Here is a 26,610-nt window from a genome sequence, read left to right as displayed (position 1 = left end):
TATATTTTTCAATATATTTATTTTGTTTGTACAAAATAAAGAAATAATTTTTAACGATACAATAGCCTTTTTTATCATTATAAAAATTTTCGTTAGGCTTAAAATCGACGAAAATTCAACACGAAGCGACACACAACAGAGAAAAATTTCAACATCGGACAAGTTAATATATTTTTTCGTACATAATCGGTTATCCAAAAATCAGTTATCTGAACTACCCCAGTCCCCAATTGATTCGGATAAACGACTCTCTACTGTATTATTATTATAATTTTTTTTGTAATTATAATTTTATTACTTAAGGTTAGGTCAAGTATTACTGTACATATGCAAATCATCAATTTTTAGAAATTAATATATGTTATATATAATATACTGTACTGTAAGTATGTTGTTGTTTTTTACAACATTAAATAATTCTAGCACTAAAGTTATATTGTTTAAAAATCGATTATTCATTATTTAATTTTCTTTTATAATAATTTTTAAGCATTTATTTCAGACCAATTTTAAATCTGTGTGTTTTGTCAGCACAATAAACAACAATATTTCATTAATATCAATGTTACTACTAATGTAGAAGAAGTAGCAGCAGTTTCAATATAAAAAATTAAATGTAACATGTTTTTTCAACATTTTACTGGTACATAAAATTCATTGTAAAAAATGTATGAAGAAAAGATTTCATTTGGATTAATAATATATGTAGGCTGTAATTTCAATTAATTTGGTTTCAAATACAAGATAATAGTTGAAAGAAGACCTAATATAAGCTATTGTCATACCTTGTATTTGAAATTTTTGTCTATACAGAGTTGTTGAGGTAAATCCAAAAAACTTTTCATGTGACGAAAAACAATTAAAAATAGAGGGAAAAATCAATATATTCTTATAAAAATTGGTACAAAAATAGTACACAATATCAGTGGCACGTTATTGCTTCATGGGGCTTAGGCAAATTTGAATTAGGCCTCCCATGTACAGTGTTGACTTCAGACATTTTTCTTCAGAAGAATTTTTTTGCAGAAATATTTTCTTGTAAAAGATTGGTTCGGAACACCCTGTTGATGGAGGCCCCAGGCAATTGCCCTTTTTGCCCACAGGATAATGTGCCACTGCACAACATACAGAATTAAATTATTCTATGTAGCCTTTATCATCTTCTATGACCAGCTCTAGCCTTTACCTAAAATGGCTGCAGATGTGCTTTGACCTGCTCCTTGACCATATTCATCATCACCTCTGTAATGGAAGCCTTTAGAGCAGTGTTTTTCAACCACCAGTTCATGAAAAAATTTCACCATTCTGCAGAAAAATATTTGACTGTACTGAAGCTGGCACAGTTGATTATGGGTGACGTTTAAATAGTAATCTAGAGTTACTGTACGTACTATGTTATACAGTAACTCTAGATATGCATATAAAAGGTTGTGGCGGTCTAGTATGCACCACTTAAATGTTCATTAAGAGTTGAAATATCCAAAGCAAGGTTTCTTTCCAAATGGATTTATTTACAGTAATCTACAATACTCTCTACACTTGTTGAGTAAAGAGATCTCGGCTACAAGATTTAAGATAGTACAGTACAAGTCATCTGCGGAGAAGTGAACAAGCAGAAAAGAGTGGGAAAGAGCTGTGGCGGGCGGCCAGCACAAGTTTTTATATTCTCAATAAAGCGCCACCTGGATTTTCGTATGCAGCACCAGGTTACAAGGTTAATAAATAAGCATAATTCATAGTCACATATAATTACTTGGTCCATGTAAAATTATCTATAATTTTACTGGTCCATGATGAGAAAAAGGTTGAAAAGTACTTCTTTAGACCATCCTTGGTATTCTGATGCTTTGCATTTACCTTCGCCTTGGCCGTGCTCCACAAATAGTGGTCAGCAGGATTGCAGTCAGGGTTGGATGAGGGCCACAAGTCAGGGGATGAATGATGTCATTCAGCAGTGTTTGAGCTTTAGTTTTCTCTCCTTGTTCTCAGTCTAGAGCTGGTGATTCCTGAGGACAAAACAATGATATTGCAGGTCCTCATATACTGCCAGAGTGATTGTTGACCTTGCCATGCCCATTTACTTTGCAAGGTCACTTGTGCTCTATGCGCCATCCTAATTGATCTTCTCCTTTAATTTGGCAATGAATTCTGCACTTCTCTTATGGTCAGAATACTCACTGCTTTGTCAGGAGTCACATTATCCTATTGCCAGATTCGCTGGACTTCTTGGCTGTGTTGTAAACTTGTATCTTCTTGTGGCCAAACCATGCCACAATTTGAGGGTGAATTTCAGCACAAAGTGATTCCATTATAGCAGCTCTTCGGTTATATTTTCATGACATGACTGAGCAGATCCCAGTTGTTGACTGTTTGGTGCTTTCTTCTTGAGTGACTTAACATATGTGTGTATACTTTCATCAACAGTCTTATCTCCGAGATTGCCCACAAAGAAATTCTGGATTTATCCCGACAATCCTGTATTTTAGTATAAAATTGAAACTAATTCTGATGCTTTTAACATTATTTTGTGTACAGATCTGGAGAATAAGATTTTTATTTTTATAGAATGTTAAATACAATATGGTCATCTAATCCAAACTAATTGAGACCAGTGGTAGTTTGGATTAATGGGGTATGATAGTAAGGATATGACGATGATGATTTGAGGCCATTTTGTACTATTGTAAGATACTTATCAACAAATCTAACCTGTCTGCTGCTGTAAAGTCAAGCAGGATCAAAGAAAGAATGAGCAGCAATGCTTGCTACACGTGACTTACATTTACTTTATATATGAGCCTCAAGTGTACAGTCGACAAGTCTGTTATTTTAGTTAGGGAATGGTAGAAGCTGTTTAGATTACAAGGGGTTTGGATTAGCACAACTATACTGTAACAAAACTTTTTCTCTGATAGCTTTTTATATTTTATTTATTTATATTAATATCATGTATGTATTACTTTAAATATGGAGCCCTTTCTATTTTTTGATTTTATTTATTTGAAATCTAAATGTAAAAAAAATATTTTATAATTTACCATTGCAATTCTTTTATTATATATATATATATAATATATGTATGTCTTATATTTATCATATAATTTTAAACTTTTTTATATTATATGCAGTTCATAAATTTTTATACATTTTGTAAATTATATATATATATTTTATTATTTTGGTGTCATTTATTAGTTATGTTTCTATGGGGCAAATTACTTGTTTTGTCGGGGGTCAAAACAAACAAGTAATTTCATATATTATATATCACATTCTATATAGCATTAGTTTGCAGATATAAATAAATAAATATGTACTAGTTTGATATCAATCCAAATAACTTTTGTTCTTAGAACTGAGCAAGGAGTTTCTATTTTAACTTTTCCATCATTAAAATTGATTCAAAATTTTATATAAGTTTACATTAATTAAATTTACATCAAACAAGACCAATAGTGATTTATCATTAAATTATAAACTGATTTGAATATTTTGAACGTAATGTCTGTTTATTTCTAAAACAAACTAAATTATTGAATTCAGAAATTTACAATGTCTAGTAAGCTCACTTGTAACTTGTTTATTATCCAGTTTTATTTGTACATGATAAAGTTTTAAAAATTGTCAGTAGTAATATAATAATTAATTATTATCTAAGAAATAAATAATTAAAAACATTTAGCTGTTATAAATGCATGTGCAGTATATGTACGAGAGTGATTCAAAAAGTAAGGTAACAAGAGCTCTCCTGTACAAATTTTATTTCACAGGGAGATATAGTGATAGATTATTATGGCACTGGTACATATTATTTTTCAACATAGTCACCATGCTTGTCCAAACATTTATTCCAATGATATACCAAGGCATTGATGCCAGCAGAGAAGAAATCTGTGTCAAGTCCCTTCAGCCATGCCACGAAGGCTTGTTGACTTCCATATTGGTTTGGAATCGCCTACCACCCAGATGTTTTTCAATGGTCCAAAGACGTGGAAATCACAGGGTTCCAGGTTGGGGCTGTAGGGAGGATGTTCCAGTACCTTCCACTTGAATCATCATAACAATTTGATTTTCTAAGTTTGCACATCTGTTCTGCCTTTATCAAATTCAGTGCACCAAACCGACACCTGTTTTTGTGACATAACATTACTACTGTACACCTCAACAAGTTGACAATGAATTTCTACTGGTGAGTTACCCTTCAGACTGAATCACACTACACACTTCCATGTTTGACCACATTTCCATGAGCACAGCCATTTTCAAAATGATATTACAAGAGTCTGATGCAACATTTGCACCATCTAACACCTGTACGATAAAGCTGTGGTCTTCTGCTGCTGTCCTAATGAGAAATTTGAACAAGAGGAGGAATATGACACCTGTGAGAGCTCTTGTTACCTTACTTTTTGAATCACCTCGTACTTTACAAAATCAGAACATTGCATATTGAATTTCCACATTAAATTATTTATTTTTTATACCTATTTTCTTGCCAATTAAATTTCATTTTATCTCATAATTTTACTTTATATGTGAAAATATTAATCTTTTATATTAATATACCATAGTAGTATGTAATGAAAAAAATAATTTAAAAAGTTCTGTCAGAATTACAGTTGATATTGTGACATAAAAATATAATAAGAATAATCAGCCTAAATGCTATTCCCATATGTTGATTTGTTATCATGATTGTGAGACCACTATGCTATTTTCATTAGAAAATAGAAAAACATTTTATAGACTTCTTGTTTTTAAATTAGTCAACCAATTAGAGTATTTTACACATGTATCTCAATCCAATCAATGCTCTCTTCTGTAATCAAACTATACCATGATCATGTTGTGGACTCTATCATCTCATAGGTCTTGATTGAAGAGGTCAATAGCAAAAAAAGAAGTGTTTTCAACACAATTTCCTGCTATTGAGAATTGCTTTGTGAGAGGCAACTGAACAAGAGATAATTTTGTTTCTTCTTTAGTTTTTGAATTTTTAAAATAAATTTTGAAGAGATTTTAGAGTTTTCTACTTCAAAAAGCATTAAAAATATCAGGAGAACTACTGCTTTAGACTTTTTCTCCTCATTTTTTAAAATTACAATCAAATCAAACTTTTTGAATCAATCAATACAATCAGATTTTTATTAAAAAATAAAATAATTATATTAGGATACATTTTAGATACATATAGCATTTCAAATTATTCTTTTACTCATTTAAACTAGTGATTTTTAATGTGTGTGCATGGCACACCAGTTGAGAACCAATGCCCTGAACCCCTCTCGTCTTGGATACAGACTGCTATTTATGCTGCTGTTCAATATTTACTCTCTGTGTTAATTAATAGAGTTATATTGCTAAACTAAGCCATATTTAGTATTGTATGTATACAAGTACATTTTTGTACAATTCCTGCTTTATTAGAGCTCAAATATGGGCCTCTTGGCTCATTCTCAATTCAAATTTTGACAGCTACTAAAATTAATCTTGGGTAATTTTATATTCTAGTTTTTGAATTGTATCCAAGTTCTACATGGGGAACTGATGCTGAACTAAAAAAGTCCAAAATATTACTTTTACAATAAAGATTTTGATTTCTTTAACTTAACAGTTTATTTTTGGATTTTTGAATATAGTATGGCATTTCATACAATTTCATGTGTAACACTTTTTATTAGAAATAATCTTTCAAAAAAAATGCATTAAAATTAAGAGTTCTTAATAATAGTACACATATATGTTGCTTATAATACTACACACATGATGCTTGCTATTGTCCACAATTATAGTACAAATATATATTTTTATATTGGGAAATTGCAGTGAATTATTATAGGAGTCTTTTAGAAACTGCAATATTGTTTGTCATTACAATGAAATTTAACCTGTATGGCTTAAACCTTATTAAACCTTAATTTTGCTGTCAAATATATTTTTCAGGCTTGCTCTAAGTTTTTATATATATATTCAAAATTATTTAATTATTTAAATTTCTCATTTTATATCTTAAAATTATATGTTAGCAAAAATCATGTAAATCTGTAGCTAATGTAGTCTGTTTGCATTATTTATTCGACAGAAAAAATTTAGAATGATGATACATTTCTTTCCTAAATGTGAATAAATGTCTTAAATAAAAAAAGAAAACTCAAACTGCTTGTTAAGAAGCAAAAATAAGGCTATATTAAGAATGTTTTCTGTCTATGTTCAGCCAGCTTCATCTAACTATACCTAACTAAAGTGAAGAGCAGTAAGGCTGTTCTTCATTGAAATAGCTGGCTGAACAGTAGGCAGAAAACATTCTTGATAAGTTCTTATTTTTGGGTTTCTTAACAAGTAATTTGAGTTTTTTATTTAGATTTGATGCCAAGTTTCGTTCTTTTTTTACACAATTGTATTATGGCTGCTATTTGAGAAATTTAACTGACTTAAGCCTTCATCACACAGATTGCTATGGACTCTATGAAAGCTCTATGACTCAAAAAATTGATACCATATTATACAGTGTAAGAGGCCATGCTGCACCATGGATACTGTATATGCTGTGATGCTGTATTTGGATTCATAGCCAGTGATCCATTAAAACAGATTTTTGGTAGATGTTGCCAAATATGTACGTGCACAAAACATACATTCTCATATGTTTCCATTACCATATGGAGTTTGACTTCCATAAATATGCCAGAAGTTTTTATAAAAGAAATTTAGAAATATCAGTGTCTATTAGTTGAAATAATATAGGTTAAAACGTTATTTCAACTAATACTAAAAAAATGAATAAAAAAAGAAAATTATTTAGGAATATCAGTCTAAATAAACATCTGGTGGCAAGGAGAGAGGATTAAATCCAAAATTAGAAACTTAACTTTGAAAATCAAGTGTCCTTTGGTTTATGATTAGAGATCTTATAATTATTAATCAATTTTCAAAGATTTTCAATGTACTACTTTATGGGGAATTACATAATTTACTAATAAATGTTATTAAAAGAAAAAATGCTGAAACAAAATTTTAGTAGATAATAACCAAAATATAGAATTGAGTGAAATTGCAAGCGCATTTGTTGATTATTATGATAATTATACATTATTTAATTTCTGTTTTGTTAATACATTTACTTCATTTAATACTTATGATGTGCAGAATGCTATTAATTCTAAGTCCTTTTTCTGTTTATGAGGAGATTTATATGATCAGAATTAATGTGTATGATTGATATTATATTAATATAAAATTAATGAAAAATTTGGCAGATATCCTATTGAAACATCTGAAAGTCAAAACAAAATATCTTTATTTCTAGGTGAAAATAAAGATTTTTGTTTTGGCTTTTGGGTAAGATCTCTTTTTGCTAATCAGAAACTTCACCAGTATAATAAATCCTATTAATAAACAAGGTCCAAGTAGACATTATATGCACATTCTCTGTATAAATATTTGGAGGTCAGACCAGTAAGAAAAATTTCTTGTTGTTGGTTTTAAGTGGATATACAAAATAAGGTGTATTTGTTCTGTATGGTACTTGTTTCTGCAACTGTTTGTCTATTCATGCTGTTTCCACTGCCTCTTAACAGGGTCTCAAAATTCATGTCACCTATTACCTCAGATTCATCCCATAACAATTCACCATTTGCACTTCATACACAAAGTATACTTTTCTTTCTGTTGCCATGTATATACTTCATTTCCAGGACAGCTTTCTATTTTCCTTAAATACCCTTTGCAAACACTCTGACCATTCTTCATTTGTGCTTTTCTTAATCATTCATGCAGTGTCTCATTTATTCACTTTGTACTCATTCTCACTCGTTATGCCCATGTATGCAGCCTTTTTCTCTATCACTGCTTACTCAAATGTCATTCCTCCACATACCATTACAGGCTCACCCCTATTAAACCACTTACCTTTTTGCTTCTTCTACCACACAAGATTGGAAATGCTTCCAAAACTCCATATCACTCAACTTCTCATCTGTTTTCCCCAGTTTCAAATCAACATGCTCTCTATACTTATCTTTTCTACTCATCAGGCACTCCGTTTTCACTCACTGCAGAGCCACTGCTTTCTTCCTTTTGTGCTGTCACCCAATGAATATTATTTAATTTATGTTAATACTATATTCCCAATGATCTTATATGTATAGGGTGATCATAAATAAAGAATGGTTGTTCAAAACTCTCTGTATTAAGAACTATTGGTCAAATATCAATTATATTTGGTACACATACTATTCCAAGTATGTGGTTTCAATTTTCAGGAAAAATATATTTGACTTCAAAATTCAGTTGTTTACGTGCCTCCTTAATGTGCATATTTCATAAACAAGAAACTACTCACAAAAGCTGGATTTTAAGAATGACATAAAAAAATTAATCTTATCTTCACACCAGCAAATAATTTTAATGAATATAAAAATGTTTTCAACCTATTAATAGACCTGATATTGTAGTGATTATCACTAATTGTTGTTAATATTGTCGATGTATATAATTATATTCCGTTGTCACATATCGGTTTGTCGTGCATATATTTGTTCGTTATGTATCACATCTTATGGTGTGGTGGTGCAAGCCTGTGATTGGCTCCTTTTCTTGCTGATGTATGTCACCACGTGACATCAATGGTGGGAAATATATAAATGTTGCAACCACGTGTGAGGGGCACCTTTTTCATCTTGCAGATCTTGAGCTCTGCTTTTCGTTGTGTACCAGGGTTGGAGTAAAGGAAGATTAGGAGAGTTAGAAGCCACCCTTCCTATTGTCATTTTTGGTATTCTTTACGCTTCGAACAGGACAGCGAAGCTATTGTGCTGTCCAAAAGGAAGATCTGAACTGAATTATAGTGCCAGTTATGAGAAGATTTTGATATAACTGTGACCATAAGTTCACCAAGAGATCATCTAATTGTCGTTCTATAAATTATTGTATTAATTTCGATTCCACACGTTCATGATTATTGTCGTGTCAGGTAAGGTTAGTGTTAATTGTGTAGATAGGGGCTGTGTATAGGAGGTCTGTTTGTTCCGAAAAAAAGGGGGGGAGAATCGATCACCCTGTCAACTGTGTAAAACGTGTAAAGGAGCCTCAGAAATACTTTTTTTTCCGGATTATCGTGTTTGTGTCTATTTTATTTCCGTACAGTCCTTCACTATCATCTTACCCCATCTTCAAACTGTATACTCCTGTAGACCACAGTACTACAATATATTTATATATTATAAAAATAGAATATATAAATGGTGTAAAGATAAGATTATTTTTTATGCTTATTATATGTTTTCTAACAAATTAGTAAGTCATAAAACATTCTTTTCAGTTCTTTGACAAGTGAATGGTCATGGTACTTGCTCTCCTCGATCATGTGTTATTTGTTAAACTCTTCTAGTCATCACTTGTACACACCACATCTGTAATTGAAATAAAATTATTGCACTTTGTTTGAAACAATTTGTTAGAAAACATGTGTAATTTGCATATGGAGACAGCAGTGCCAAATTTCACTCTAGTGGCTTGAATTATGAAATTAATATTTTCCCAAAAATTGACACTGCGTACACAAGACGGTATGTGTGCACAAATTTAATTGAGATTTGCTCAATAGTTCTTCCTTCAGAAAGCTCTGAACCTCTACTATTTAATTACAGTATCATTACCCTGTAAATGTTATAATGTAGAAGAAAAGATAAGTTTAAAACATGTCATTTTCTAAAAGAAAATAATAATTTCATTCTAGTTTATATTTTAATAACAGAAATTATAATGTTTGCATTTTCAACTTTTAACTCAAAAATTAGGATAAAAATTCAGTAGAAATGTCTCATTTTATGAGACATTTCTACTGAATTTGAAATTTTTTGAGATCTTCTAATAAAATTTTAAATTATTTCAGTTGATATAATTGAAATGTATTATTTTTATAAAGATATACATTAAAATTAATATTGGTTAAATTTTTTTTAATATAGGACAATTTAAACTCTGTTGAAGAGATTAAAGAATGGCTGCCAAGCATAAAGCGAGATTTAGATTTTAACCTAAAGCAATCTGAAGTAAGTTAATTTTATTATAAAATCTTTCAAACAAAATTAAAATAGTGTTTAAAAAACTTTAAATAGGAATTTAATTAGATGATTTATTAAAAATTATAATGATGATAATTTCAAATTAAATACAGTAGAGCATCGATTATCCGACTCAATTGGGGACTGGGGTTGGTCGGATAACTGAAAAAACGGATAACCAAAAAGTATAAAAAAAATACATTATTAGTATATCCCATGTAATTAGTATATTAGTATATTGCTATTAACCTACTTCGCATTGAATTTTCATCGATGTTAAGCCTAACAAAATTTTTTTTAAATAATAATTGTCGCTATTGTATCGTTAAAAATTATTTCTTTATTTTGCACAAAATAAATACAAAAATAAAGAAAAAGGTAGAAAATTAAATCCCGTTTAAATACTGGCCTCCCTTTTATGGTTGAGCCAGTGTTGCCAGCTAAAACATGCAAAAATTTAACAAAAATAATATTAAAAGTAGCCAAGGCATAGCCAAATATTGTAGTGCCACATCACTAGCGGACAATTGAATTTGCCGACTAGAACGCGGTCGGATAACCGATGTGACGGTTGATCAGGGGTCGGATAATCGATGCTCTACTGTACTGGTAATTAATTTAAAAAGTGCAATGAAATAATTTTAATTATTGATTTGTTATATTCTTTGTAAGATATAATCTATATGAAGAAGTTGGTATTTTGACTAAAATATGATTACAAATACTTGAACATGATTAGTGCTATATTGAAATAAAAATATTTTAAATTTGTTATTGAGATAATTGTCAGATAGATGACTGTGCTGACTCTTTTCTTGATAATAAATTACTGTTACAGCAATCCGAATTTGAAGCCATCTTATAGTTTATCATGGTTATTATAAATGAATTGGAATTTTATTCTCACCCCTTGATAGCTGATCCTATTGCAGCTCAGATTTACTTACAAAGGATGAAATTGTGGCCTGCATATAGCTTTAAAAGACTTGTGTGTTGTAATCACAAATCATTCAATCCATTGAGAAAGTTATGTTAAAATTATATCACATTTTTAATGTTTTAATTTGTATAAAATATAGAATATACTTTGAGTCTTGAAGAACGTCTATATTTTTGTTGTTATTAATACCAGTAAAAGTTGTTTGTATATATATTTAAGCTGAATACTATACGTATAAAACCAAGCCTGAACTGTCAGGCTTGAACTTGGCTAATTAATTATTCATATGTATTATAATTTGTGTGTGTTATATCTGTGTGATTAATTAGCCAAGTTTGAGCCAAATTAACTGTTTGACTATATCTTTTGTTAAACTGTGTATTCATGAAACATTATTTAAAATGCTTTATATAAAAAATGTAATATAATGAAATATGTTTAATATAAAAAAATTTATGAAGATGATGAGATCATTTGATGATTATGATTACTTAAAGCAAAATATTCAAGAACTTTTTCAGTAATAAAAAATGTTATTATTCCAAGAATATTATTACATTAATTTTCTTTGTCTTTCAGAATTTAAAATTTAAATTTTTAAAGTTGTAAACAACAAAGCAAATAAACTAAGATTTATCTGTTTAACATATGTGAAAGAGTTCAATTATGAATTTAGTTGTCATCTTTTGAGACTTCTGAGATTTCGAAAACAGATATTTTGAAATGTGAAATTGACTCTGTAATAGTTACATTAAAATTTGAAATTTATGTCTGTTTAAATTTTGTTTCAAATTTTTAATTTACATCTAAAGTATAGTACAAAAATGACTCAATCATGTTTTAAGTTTTTAGAAATGTTTCAAAATGTATAAATATTAAATTTGTAAAACAAATGTTTTTTGATATTTAAGATAACAAAAATAAAATATTTTATTTGCTTAGGTTACGTGTTATTCCGAGAAAAAAATTTCTGAGATTCAAAGTAACATTCTTCAATTAGAACGTGAATTCAAGTCATTTGTGCGCAAATCGAAGCGATTAAATCCTGAAATGAATTGCATTCCTTGGACAAACAGACCGTATAAAAGCAATAAAACGGATACAAAAGAGGATGGTAACTATTTTTAAATCTGTAAATGTTATCAACGTTTATTGACTTATCCTTAAATAATAAAAATAAATAGTGTCTTTTATTGGATTTTTAAAATCATTGCATCCTATTTACATCACTATTTTTAGTTATTATTAATAGATTTTCATACTTATTTCACTTTGCAAATATTGATCTGTTTGTTTAATACAAACATTTTTGCTAAATGAAGATAAAATATATGATAAAATGACTTCTATTGACTAGCTAAACAGAGATAAAATGTGATTAATATTTACAGATAATTTAAATATAACAAAAAATAAAATCAATAAATGATATTTTAATTTAATAATTGAAAACAATATTGCCAAAGAATTGATATATTAAAAAGTTATGAGAAAGCTTTTGGACTTGATAAAGAGAGATACTACATTTCTATGTTGTGAGATATAATTATAAATAAAATTTGTTAAGCTGTTTAATTATTTATATTATTTGCTTTTTTATTTCTGTTCTAATATTTTGGAAGTTGATTTGTTATAATGTTGCTGTAATTTCAACACTTTCCGTCTTAGCCAATAAACAGACTAATGATAATTGATATTTGCATTCTACAAAAGTAATAAAAAAATTATAACTGATGGTATTAATAATAATTTTTTGTGACTACACTTTAGGAATTTTGATATTATAACAATTTATGCTGAGAATGATTAACTCCACATTCTCTCAGGAAAATGATTACTTGATTTGAGGAAACTGGATGTACAAGTTGAACCTGTCAAGGGCACAAACTCAATATTGCTTCACAAGTCATTACAGATACTACCACAACTGTTTAAAAACAGTCAATGAGTAGTATAAGGGCAGTTGAGTGTATCCTATTGCACAAGACAGCAGGTACTGAGAAATTTAGTGGTGCATTGTTATGTGTATAAGATTAACTACAATATATAAGTTAGTTGGCTATCTCTATTGACAATTGTTTATTGCCAAAGGGGAAACCCAACCAACCTTTGCATTGACTTTCCTTGCCGAAATGGATATATTGTTACCATGAGAAATCCTATGTAACAGTGAGATACATTTTCACTTCACTGGAACAGTAAACATTCATAATTGTCACATTTGGGTCATAGAAAACTATCAAGTTTTCTAGCAGATTATAGGGTTAGACAAATGAAGCACACTCTAGTGTGCATTTACAGACATATTTATCCTTGGACATTCCTTGTTCAAAGAAGCTAGTTCTGATGGGTCTATGACATGCTCTATAATAGCCCAGAGATACTAAGATGCTCAATACTGAACACAACCCAACTGTAGTAGCAACAGTGCCTTGTGTCAACCACTTTTATGCAAGATGGAACAGCTCTGCAAATCAGATGCTGTGTACAAAAGTTTCTGTGACATTTCACTAACAACATTTTCATTGTGCATTTCCTATCATCTGGCTAATTCATTCTCCAAATCTTAATACATGTGATTTTTGGATTAGGGACACTTAAAAAATGTGCTTTATTGAGAGCATATTGGAAATTTGGCAACCTTTAAAGACAGTATCACACACCACATGCGAGAAGCATCACGGGATTAATTATAATTAGCCACCGAGCACACTATTCACTGCTGTTAGGTGTTACATCTTCAGAATGGGGATCACATTGAGCAGTATTCCATGCATTGCTAAGATGTCTGTATAGCATGAGTACCGTATTTACTTGCATATAAGACAAGGTTTTTATTCATTTATCACAGCTTCAAAATCCTAGGTCATCCTATACATGCGAGGGAAAGATTCTTTGCGTTTATGCAAATAATTTTTGTGAACTGTGTATTTGCATTTTTTACTGGATGCTTACCCTCTTGTATTTAAAAACAAGTATTTTATCTGGGTCGCTTGAATCCTTCTTGTATATTGTCAGGAATAAAGATGAATAGCAATAAGAAAAGCAAAGCTTTTGAATTGAATTCCAGATTGAAATTCCAAAATCACATGGGAGCACGATATAAGTTTTAATCCATTCCCACGTGAAAACAGATAATTATTCGGAAATCAGAATTCGAAGAAACTCATAAGTACACAGTGCGGCAATTATATTCCGGGACTGGATCTATAAAAATGAAAAAAAACAATTTTATTCAAATCCTTTTATTAAATTATTCAAAATACTCTCCTCCTGCTTCAATACACTTTTTACAGCGATTCAATAGTGATTCAAATGCCTGCTCAAGCTCAATTTTCGGTATTGCCTCTAATATGCGCATAGACTCTCTTTGGATGGTTTCAATATCATTAAAAATGCATCCTTTCAACTTCATTTTCATTTTTGGAAATAAAGAGAAGTCACATGGTGCTAAATCAGGGGAATACGGCGAATGATTCAACACACAGACTTGATTTCATGCCAAAAATTGATGAACAATCAATGATGTGTGACTCGGTGCACAATCGTGTAACAAACACCAGTCATCAGAATTGCGATATTCTGGTCGAATTCGACGAATTCTTCTCATTAATCGTTGTAAAACTCCCAAGTAGAAAGCAACAGTAACTGTTTGACCCTGTGGGACGAACTCACGGTGGATGATGCCTTTGCTATCGAAGAAAACAATGAACATCGTCTTGATTTTTGATGGAACTTTTCGTGTTTTCTTGGCTTGAAGTGATGATTTTGACTTCCATTCGGCTCTTTGACGTTTTGTTTGTGGGTCATATTGAAAACACCAGGTCTCGTCATCAGTAACAATTGATTTGAGGAAGGTTGAGCTGTTATTCGCTGCTCGTACAATCTCTCTGGCATGTTCTAGTCTCATCAATTTTTGCTCTTTGGTTAGTGTGTGCGGAACAAATTTAGCACAGACCTTTGTTTTGCCCAGATCTTCTTTAAGAATTTGTCGTATTGTCTCTTTGTTAATGTTTAATGCCTGTTCCATCATTCTCAGTGTTGCATTGCAATCGTTGGATACAAATTCTTGCACTTTTTGAATCGAATCTGCTGTTCGAATTGTTATTGGCCTTCCCACACGTTTGTCGTCCTCCAGTGATTATTTGCCTTCCAAAAATTGCTTGTGCCACTCAAAAGTCTTTAACCGTGATAAACACTCACTTCCATACACTTTTTGCATCATTTTGAACGTTTCTGTGGCACTTCTGCCAAGTTTAGCGTGAAATTTAATAACAGCACGTTGTTCCATTATTGTTTTCCGACATGTAACAAAATAAACTGATAAAGAAAATATCAAAAACAATGATAAATGTCAACCGATTTAAATAAAAGTTTTAGGTTATGTTCATATATGTCCAAACTTCATATGACATAAAATTTAAACAGATGTTGCTACTGGTTGCTGAGATATAGCTTCAGTCCCGGAATTTAATTGCCGCACTGTGTATAATCGACGGAGAGTGGATTCGACTGTTGAGAATTGGCAAAAAAAGGTTCCCAATTGTCCAGTTTTACATGAGCAAATTACATTGTTGATTTTAAAGATTTTTCCTTAAAGTTTAAAATGCTGGTAATTTTTGCGGGACAATGTGTACATTTATGTTCATTTGATGTTTTACTTGTGATTAGTTTTATTAATACAATTCTAATTTTATTTTGTTTAATTTTCTTTATTTTGATCTTTAAAGTCATGCCTCGTCCTGTATGCGAGGTCATCTTATATTCGAGTAAATACAGTATCTTATACAAATAAATTAAAAACATTTGTTGCTTGCAGTGCCAAAAGTGTCACAGTGGTGAGTTTTAGTACCAATTTTTATGAAAATGTCTTCTAAGTCCCAAAATGTCACCGTACCAGATTTGGACTAGTAAATATATCTCTAGATAGTCAGTAGTGAGTAAGGTCACTGTAATTAAAAGCATCCTAATATATAAGATTTAAGTACATATGATGTGACTGCTTTACAGTTAAAATTGGAATGCTACAATTATTATTAAAAATGAATTATATTCTTTTATGAGTTAAAAGATAATATTTATAATAAAAGAAACTATGATTTGATACTATACTTGTTAAGAAAGGAATCTTATTATATTTGCTCCTCAGAAAATGGCAATAATATTGAGTATATTTTCTTTTGGCTTTTATACTAGAATTGATTAAGGATTAATTATTCAAATTATTTAAGATAGTTATTTTATTATTATTATTTATAGTTATTTTATTATTGCTGAAGATACCCAATTTCTTATTTGAAGTTGGAATATCTCACAATTAAAAATTAAAACTTGATTAATTGACTTTTCTAATCTATTTAGGTCTTTCAACTTATAATTGCAGGTATAAGAAATTTGAGAATAATCTTAAATCTCATGATATTTTTTTTCAGAATCTCAAGACTTAAATCAAGAAACTTCAAAAGGTAGGCTTAATTTTATCTAAAACTCCTTTTATATTAGAAGTAGTTGTCTCCATTGTCACATATTTAAATAGATGAAAGTGTGTCTAATTCCAAACATTACAAAATATTCAGATAAGTATATACAACAGATCTTGCAATAGAATCAATTGCTTTCAAATATAAAAGATTTGCAGGTTAGCATTTATTTCATTAATTTGATTTTTACATAGTCTTGTTTCTTAATTATTTTATTTAAAATGAGTATTATTAAATTAAAAGTTTAAAAAACATTCAAAAATGAAAAGCAAAATGTACTGTATGAATCAGATTTTACAATATTTTAAATATAATCTTAATCTAGAACCTGAGAGTAGTTGTTAGTTAAAGAAATAGTTGTGCTGTTGCTGTAAATTTGCTGGATTAAAAGATTTCTGCCATAAGTTATATTAGAAAAACATTCATTAGTATGCTGTAGTTATTTTTATATGGTTTGCTTATACATAGTACGATCCAAAAGTTCGGGGACTGCAGTAATCTATGACAACAAAAGCATGTATTTGAAGTTACAGTATATGAAATGGATTTTACCAAACCACCTCTACGTGTTCAGGTTAATTTCACCCATGTCATGTGATTAAACCACAAGCGCTGCTGTTTTTTTTTTCTGGAGATAGTTACTTTTGTTCTGCGACGTAATAAAAGTGGAGTTTCAAGAACAACCTCCAACATTTTGACTTTGTCATGGTAGAACCACTGTACACCTTTCTTAGCAATTTTAAAGTCTCCATAGGTGTTTTACCTAAACGCTGACGAAATTTAATGTTGGAGGTTGTTCTTGAAACTCCACTTTTATTACGTCGCAGAACAAAAGTAACTATCTCCAGAAAAAAAAAACAGCAGCGCTCACGGTTTAATCACATGACATGGGTGAAATTAACCTGAACAGGTAGAGGTGGTTTGGTAGAATCCATTTCATACGCTGTAACTTTAAATACATGCTTTTGTTGTCATAGATTACTGCAGTCCCCAAACTTTTGGATCGTACCACGTAAAAACATTCAATATTACATGCAATTATACTAAGAAATTAAACTAAAAAATAAATTATTATTATAAAACAATAAAACAAAAATATAAAAATTTTGTTAAAGCAATATCCATGTAAAAAAATTAAACTAACATTTTTGGGACTATGAAAATTTCATAAAATGGATCTTGATTCTGCAGTCATAAATAACTAAAAGAAAAGCATTCTTTTGTACTTTACACTTTATTCTACATTTAAGGCAATGCACATCCACCTCCAACAAAACAAATTTGATTCCCATTACAATAAAACAACACTTAATCATGATTTTATGTATTGTAATGTAACAATTACACTTGCTTATAAAAGATATCTTATTACAAGCATTATTTTTATTAGGATTTTAAATTTAATTTAATTCAATATAACTAATCTTTCTATATAGAATATGTCCTAAGTCTGGAACCATAGTATATATGTTCATTTTTTTTTTTTTTTAATACTTTTATAAGTAAGGAGGAATGAATTCATATTATTTTGGTGGTGGGGATCCACCATCAGCAATAAGTTGTTCAAGTAATTACTGTAATAGGCTACATTCAAACTACTATGTGTGAGTGTTGAGAAGTCTGGATGTAGCCTGTTAAACTAACAATTTCATGCAAACTGTGGGTCCCTAACTTCAAAATTACTTGAATTTGTTCCTCCTTACCTAGCACCGTGCTTTACCTATAAAAGAATAAACAAATATCAATGTAATTCCTACAATTCCAGACTTATTGGACATCTGTATATATAACCTCTTGACTGACTGTCAATAGATATTTTTACAAATAAACATTATTTATTTTAAAACTAATTTGTAATGTTTGTATATTTTTAATTCATAAAATAAATTTAACACACAAGATTTTAGATATATTGTAACTTTTTGCAAAATTATCAAATTTTATCTAGAAAAGACAACCTTCTAAAATATAATGTAAAAATTAATATTTAAAATAGTTACTATTAGTGGAAGTTATTATTATTATAATTTTTTTATTTTTGTTGGAAGAGTGCCAGTGATTCTTTGATTCTACCAAATAATTTAAAATCAGTTATTAGAATACATGAAGAAAACTGATATTAAAACTGTTTTAATAACAGTTTTCTTCCTCATTTTAATGTTGGATCATTTCCAAATTTGTCTGATTAATATTCATGATTAAGGCTTAATTAATTTAGTAGCATATGATATTTTACCTGTACAGTTTAAGATAACATTTGAGATAAAAATTTTCAAAATTACAAAAGAAACTAAATATTTAGAAAATACACAGTAAAGTTAGTGTTGTTTTAATTGCAGGTTTTACTTATTTTTTTACTGAACCTATAACTATAAATAATCTGTTATCTTAACTGTAATTAAATTATTAAATTCAAATATATTTGTTCCAGGATTATTAACATTATTAAATAGTAATGACCATAGAAAAACTTTTTGTATTGTGATAGTGAAACACTTTTTAGTGATGCGTTTATTTAATGTCAGATCCTATAGAAAAAGGTTGGTGTCAAGTGTGTTCCTGTACATGTTTTTTTTATATTACCTCCTCGGTCATTTTAAAGATGATTTATGTTTTGTCTTTGTGTTGTAAACCATCTGTCTGTGGTTGGATATAAAAAGAGAGATTAAATTGACTCCAAAAATTTTTATATGGTTATTACTGTTTAATCATATTAAATTCAAATTTAAAATTTGTTTAAATCTTGATCCTAAATTGCATCCAAAGCAATTTGCAATTTATATATTAAGAACGTTTCATTATCAAAAGGATAAGGACAAAGAATTAAGTGTTAAGATTGCTTTTTAAGGAACACACAATATTTTTGCTTATTTCATTATCTACTAAAATTGTCTTAATAAACTATCTTAATTATTACAGTTGTTAGCAAGATTGATAAATTTAGTTATTGAAATGTAATATTTAAAGAATTATTAAAAATTCACAAATTAAATAATATATAGTTATATTTACTCACTCATGTTAGATAACTGAGAAAGAAAAAGATAAGTTATGTAGGTTAATTTGTTTAATCTCAATGGCTATGAGTATCTTGATGCTTCTCAGTTTCTGGCTTGTTTGCATCACTACGTTGTAGTTACTGAGATTGCATTCCATAAAGATGTTTTAATCTTAATAGTATGAACATATTAAGTAAATTGTTTTGAAAATTATAGATAAGGTTATGTAAATTAGTATGATGTTGCTAATAAGTAGAAAAGCTGATTGTAAAGCTGACCAAATATGTCTTTGGCTGGTCAGCAATGCAAGAATTAAATTATTGCATTATAAGTTGATAGATTATGATTATGGGTTTTTCTTTTGCTAAATTCTTTTCCCTAATAAGGTTAGCAATCTAAATCACACACAAACATTTTTCTTTTTCAGCAAAATCAAAATGTTTTTGGTCTCAAAAATTGAACATTCTCCAATAGAACGTGTATATTTAAAGAAGAGAATGTCTCTTTCAATGCATATTTGACAATGGAACATTTCTAAAAATGAATGTAATTAAATTAAATATTTAAATAATATTTATTAATATACAATACTAAAGAAAAAGAATAAGTAAAGACATAAAAGAATAAAAATACCTAAATAATCAAACAAAATATAATAAATAAACTGAAAGATATATATGACAAAAAGGAGGGAGGATATACTGATGTTCAAGAATTTAAAAGAAGGGAAGAACTACATTGTTTGGAAGAAAAGTAAGGGGTATCGTAAAATAACTTCCAAACTAAAGAGACAGATTTGACATCTTTATAATTAATGCAGTTATTCCCCCTCCTTGTTGATTTAAAAACTTCAGGGAGTTCTAGATTCCATATTTACATAGTGTTATAGGTGATATGTATAAGCTCCATGTCATCTAGGTTAATTTTAATTAATTCCAGATCCCGTTGAAATCTGTCATCCCTAAGAGGGATTTTTTATCTCTTGATGCAGTTAGTGTGCCAACTTTGTTCTTATCATCAGGGGTAATTTTGTAAAGAAGGGTTTCCGTGAAAGCTGCTTCTTGCAATTTCATTATACATGGGTTTTTAAGTGTGCTTCCATAGGAAACTGTCCTGAAAGGGGTATTGCAATGCCCATGGAATGTATGATGCAGTTGCTTTTGTATGGGGCAAGAGAATTTCCATATCAACTATTGGCTGAACTATTTTTCTGAGATATCCATGTTGGTGATAATAATCTCAATGTATTCAAGTTCTCTAAGTCTGTCTATCTTATATGTACTGTACAGTACAATGGGTGAAAGCCTTTTTGACTAATATTCTAAAAGTTGATAGCTTAAATGAATATGGATCATTAGGTATGGAAGGAAATAAGAAGTGATTAATTTTGAAAATCCACATAATGATTATTAATTAAAATTAACAAGTTATCACAAGATTACTACATTGCCTATCTCTTATGCCAAATTAATACATAATCAGTTCTTAAAAAATAGTCCAGTAATTAAATTTGAATTTGCAGTTTAAGATGAATATATTTTTAAAAACAACTAAATTAAGAAATAATAATAATAATAATAGCAAGATAAAACAATATATTTATTTATTTTTTTTTTGTAAAAATCTTTTGTGATTTTTTTCCCATACATTTCAAAATAATTTTAAATAAAATTTTTTTATCATGCCAAAATACTTTTTAATGTCTTTAAATTATATGATTAATGACTAAATTACACATACAAAATAGAATTAAGCATAGATTTAAATGTGAATTTTATGCCACACCAGACGACTGATCTGACAATTAGAACAAATAAAATTGTAAGGATGTCTTGTCAACATTTTAAAAATAATTATCTTTTTACGATAGGAATAAGAATTGATAATTTCTATTTATTTTGAAATAGCAAAATGACTCCATTTTAATACTTCAATTATTTTCTGCATAATTACTATCTAATTAAAATAACTGTGCATTTACTGATTGAGTTAATGGATTGGAATGATCAGTTAAAAATTGAAATTATAATTCAATAACAATACTGTAAAAGTTACGGAAATTCCAGTTATTCCTCTGTAATTGATGATTACGTATGGTAATTTAACTTAGAGAAATTATGTTTTAAATTTATGTTGAATTTGACCAGAAAGATTATATCATAAAAAAAGCAAGTAACATTGCCAGATTTCTTTTGGCTATTTATAAGTTATAAAGTCAATTTATTTGGAAATTTGGTCTAGAAATAGAAAAAATTCTATTAAAATTCTAAAGAGAAGATGACCTAAGTGATCTCCAAAACGAATTTAAATATTAATTCTTTTAATGTAGAATGGGATTCGAATCGACTACTACTACAAAGTCAGCACGTATGTTAACAAATTAGGAACGAATATCACTCGGAGTTCAATAGTTTAGTTATATATTATGTATATAGTTTTCAATTATCCAATAATATAGATTGCACTCTATTAATAATCTCTCCCATCTTTAAGTAATTTCATTTATGGCACATGTTATATAATTCAAAAAATTCTATTTAAGTAATAGTGTCTATTTACTTGTTATATAATTCAAAAAATTCTGGAATGATGATAAATGTCATATATGTAAAAATAAATTTTATGTTTATTTTTAAAATGAAATTATTGAAGATCTCAAATTATTTATTCGTATCTCTGTTTTCAATTTGTTTAATTTTATTAGTTATTATTAAAGCATTTATAATTCAAAATAAATAGAATTGGAAATTTAAAAAAAAATACTTATATATTTAATAATTTGTAATACAATATATTTGCTTAATATTTAAACTTATTGTATTAAAAAAAGAGATTCTATAATAAAAACATTTTTTGTGAAATTTATTCTATGATACTAAGACAGAAATTAATTTTTTTTTTACAAATATAAACATTCAAACCTGATAGTTACATATTAAAGCCAAACGATTGCTGAATTATATCGGGCTATGGTAATATACCTGGATATAATTTGTCAATTGTTTCATTTAATTTTTTGAAAGAAAGTGTGTAATGTCATACGAGCAGGACTGTGAACCGTGTTGAGAAATCTGTTTCAATTTTTTTTAAAAAGAAAAATGAATTTAATATACATAAATACAAAATACAGTGGAACCTCGCTTAATGAGCACCTCACATAAATATTTCTCATAATGAGCAAAAACAAATTGTAAAAATTTGATTCGCTTAATGAGCAATGTTTCACGTAATGAGTCACAAGGAGAGAGGAAATTCCGGATTGTGCGCATACTTCATCGGTCTGTGTTTAGCACTCGTTTGGCTAGCATCTTAATGTCGCTTGTGATCACACATTTTTCCAAACTTGTATTCACACATATTACATATAAACATTGACAATCGTAGCCCGTTATATAATGAACATGCTATCTCATACTAAATTTAATGACCAATTCCAAATTTAATGTCTAAATTAAAAATTTATTTATTTATATTATTAAATTTAATATGAGATGGCAGCATAACTGCCTACCTCTAGTCAAATTAATTAATTTCTAATATTTAATTATAGCCTTCACATAGCCCAAGAATTTGGCATATTGTTTGTCGTCTTCATCAGATATATTATCTGTGATTTTTTTGTTATCCACAAACTGAATTTGCATTCCAGGTTGATTCATTCCATGCTAGAAGAAAAGATGAAGATGATTCACACTTCTTAACAATGTATATTGTGTAATTTTCTCTGAGTATTTTTTCAGCATGGAATGCATTATCATATTTTACATTAATTTCTATGGGAAAAATTGTTTCGCTTAACGAGTGTTTTGCATTACAAGTAAGATTCTGGAACGAATTATGCTTGTTAAGTGAGATTCCGCTCTACCAGATTTAGCTAGAAATGATGTCATTGAAATATAGAAATAAGCAAAAGATATATGTAACAAAAAACCAAACGTAAGTGAAGTATGATTTTTTCTGCTTTATGCTGAAACAGAAATATAAATTATGCATTATGTTATTTTAAAACTTAATTTTATAATTAAAGAAATGATAGATTAATATAAAAATTATTACTTTTATTAAATAGGAAAATTAAAATATTATGAAACTAGCTAATTTAATGAATTGCTGTGAAATTGTTATTTTAACAAAGTAGCTAAGAGATTTTCCCATTCCCATTCTAATTACAGTGTATATAACCCATGGGTTGTGTGATGGGTCAAGTTACTGGTATATGGATTTTAAATGCAGTCATGAACTCTTGCAATGGCTATTCCCAAAAGTGTAGGTTACGTAGTGGGACAAGTTATACTAAGGTTTTTATTTTAGTTACAATAAATTTCTGTAGTGTGTGCATATAATCCTCTGGCATAAGTTATTTGCACAAAAATGTGCTAACAAGTAAGTTAATTGTTTACCACAGTTTAGGGACACAGAGGAATTATTATTATTATTCTTTAACACAATTATTTGTTCATTCTAGTGTTCTTATTAGTATTTTTTACATTAAATAAAGAAAGAAATTTTGAGAAATTTATAATCTTGATATTTAAAATAAGCAGATAAGATGCCAGAACCTTAGGCAATTAGAACGGTAAAAAAAATGATTATTATAAATTATTAATAATTTTATCTTCTTATCGAAAAATATTAGGATTCCATTATACGTAGAAAACACTATATTGCTTAATTGTTTTCACTATGGTAAGAATGGCATATGTAATGATGCTATTGTCTGTACTAGGGTTTCTCAAATGGGATCCCAGCTGTTTTTTAATCCCGAAAATATCCCAGGAAATTTTTCTCATCCTGGGAAATCCTGCAAATTTCTTCAAAATGTACTTTTTTCTTATTTTGTGTTAAGGTTGAGGAAATTTTGCAAATAGAAAGTATAATTAACTCATAAATACAAATGTATTCTGACAGTTTAATTTTAAACTTAGTTTTTTAAATTTTTGCTCGTTATGGCATGCCACAAATGGTCAATAATCAATATGTAGCTTATTTGTGGCAGGACTCTAAAAATTCTTTACTTGTCAGAACCTGTAATATATGGAATAATTGTGCTTATGTTGTCTTAATTTTTAACCATGCCCAGTAGCTTCAATAACTGCATAATGCCAGGTTGTGCAAATTGGGCCAGGATACAAACGAGTACGAAGTCTGCAAGCATAAAGTTTTTCCTCATAAACCTGATTATTAAAGACAAACGAACTGCCGAATTATTGGGCTGTAAGCTGAATGTTTCTATTAGAGCAACCAAGGTAGACAAATCAAGAATACTACGGAGCAAAAGAAGTACTACAATCTTGAAAATGAACTAGAAATCTTCCAGGCTACAGGTGAAAAACAGGTGACAGGTGTCTTCTCTTAAATGCATTAGACAATTTCACCCACATGAATTGAATCAGAAAGGGCATTCTTAGTAGCAGGCTTTTCATAAGTTAAATAAGAACCAGATCGAGTGATTGGAGTATTGACCATCTTTGCTTTTTAAAATCTTATAAAAATTTACAATAATATTTTGTATTGTGTTTTATTTAAAAACAAAAATTACTTTTTAAGTTAGGTCAAACTTCTAAGTTAATTTTTTTTAAATTTTCAACTCAATTCAAAGCATTTTGTTGTTATTGTATGCAGTTTCCAGCAAACTTTAGAAATTTTCACAAATTGAATTACATAATAAATTTTTTCTAAGGTAATTTTTAACATATGTAGAATTTAAAATACAGCATTAGTAATATGATTTTGGAGGTTGCAGAACATATTAAATTACTTTAAAAAGTGAAGAAATCAAATGATAAAAATAATTAATTCTATCCCAGGAAACAGTTCACTTTTATCTTGGAATCCTGGGATAAGCAAAAGACCGGGAAATGAGAAACACTAGTCTGTACCTATTTTGCTGGAACCAGAGTTGCTGCAAACACATTGATACTTATGGCTTGCATAATCACAAACATCGTAATGTTAAAAAAATAAACACATTTCATTTGTGGTTTTTATTATTTATTTATTTATTTGTGCAAATTACAGTTTTCATTGTTACTTTTTAAATATTATTATTATTATTATTATTTTGGTGAAAGTATGAATCAACAAGTAAACAAGGAGAAAAGTGGAGGATGCATATATTTTTCTATCCATTTTTGTCCTGAAAGCATTTTCATTTTTATTCAGGTAATGTTGGGACTCTAGTTTAGTTTTGGCTAAAGATTTTTATTTGTTCAATTGATAGTGTGAAAAATTTCACACACCTTATTATTACTGTATTATCACCATTGCAATTTTCAAGTAATAAATCTTGGATTATTATATCTTATAGTTACACCAGAATTGAATGGTATTTGAATGTTTTTCTAGTTCCTTAAGTATAATTTTCTGTAAAATTTAGTAATATAAGTTAGAAGTTTAATAAATGCTTATTATTTTAATTCATGTCGAGAGAAAATTGTCAATTGTTCACCTGAAAAATTAGGTACAGAAATTTGAATTATGACAAAATAAGTTGCAGTTTAGTCATCATCTGGAAGTAATTATAATAATAATAATGTTTACTACTTATTACTCTTGAATCATTGTTATAAAATACAATTTATCTTATTGGTTGAGTTCAAAATGTTTCAAAGCTTAAGAATTAATTTTAAATTGTTTTAATTTCTCTCTGAACTTTAACATTCATTTATTGTATGTTATTTAAATTTTAGGTAATGTCCTTCATGACAAAAGCACCTTTATTCAAATAAAAACACCAATTTTAGAAGAGTGTTCTGTAGAAGTCGAAGATTTTAACTTCCATTTTACAAATGTCAATATGGATAGTCTAGACAGGCCTTTAGAATTTAAAACGACGGAATCTAATGGTACAAACAAGGTAATCCCGTCCAACGAAGACACAAATTTGCAGTCCACAGACGGAACAGAGTCTTGTCCGCATTCAGAGGACGGCACCCACCCGTCCAGAAGTAAATGTAATCTGCTGGGCTTAGATTATAGTTCTTCAGATTCCGAAACATAAGATTTATTTTAGAACAAGGTGTCTTGTGTAATGCTGGATAATGGATATGTTAAATAGAGTAAGGAAAGTAAAATATCATAATAATTGGATTGCTCTTTTGAATGTTTTTATTAAATTAGCAATTGGT

At 28.9% G+C, this 26,610-nt stretch overlaps 1 protein-coding gene across 1 annotated transcript in view; it reads left to right on the top strand.

The window, feature by feature from the left end:
- The window catches only part of LOC136989487 (uncharacterized), a 34,748-nt gene extending 8,176 nt beyond the window's left edge, over positions 1–26,572 (top strand). Inside the window, exons 3-6 of the mRNA XM_067287659.1 lie at positions 9,969–10,052; positions 11,947–12,118; positions 16,437–16,469; positions 26,173–26,572. Of these exons, the coding sequence (XP_067143760.1) occupies positions 9,969–10,052; positions 11,947–12,118; positions 16,437–16,469; positions 26,173–26,483 (600 nt within the window). The 3' untranslated portion in view covers positions 26,484–26,572. The remainder of the gene's footprint in view (positions 1–9,968; positions 10,053–11,946; positions 12,119–16,436; positions 16,470–26,172) is intronic.
- Positions 26,573–26,610: the final 38 nt, after the last annotated feature.

This window comes from Centruroides vittatus, unplaced genomic scaffold, assembly GCF_030686945.1.
Source record: "Centruroides vittatus isolate TY-2023 unplaced genomic scaffold, ASM3068694v2 scaffold_576, whole genome shotgun sequence".
Classification (NCBI taxonomy): Eukaryota; Metazoa; Arthropoda; class Arachnida; order Scorpiones; family Buthidae; genus Centruroides; species Centruroides vittatus.
The sequence above is the reverse complement of the archived record's forward strand: the minus strand, read 5'-3'. Positions and strand labels throughout refer to the sequence as shown.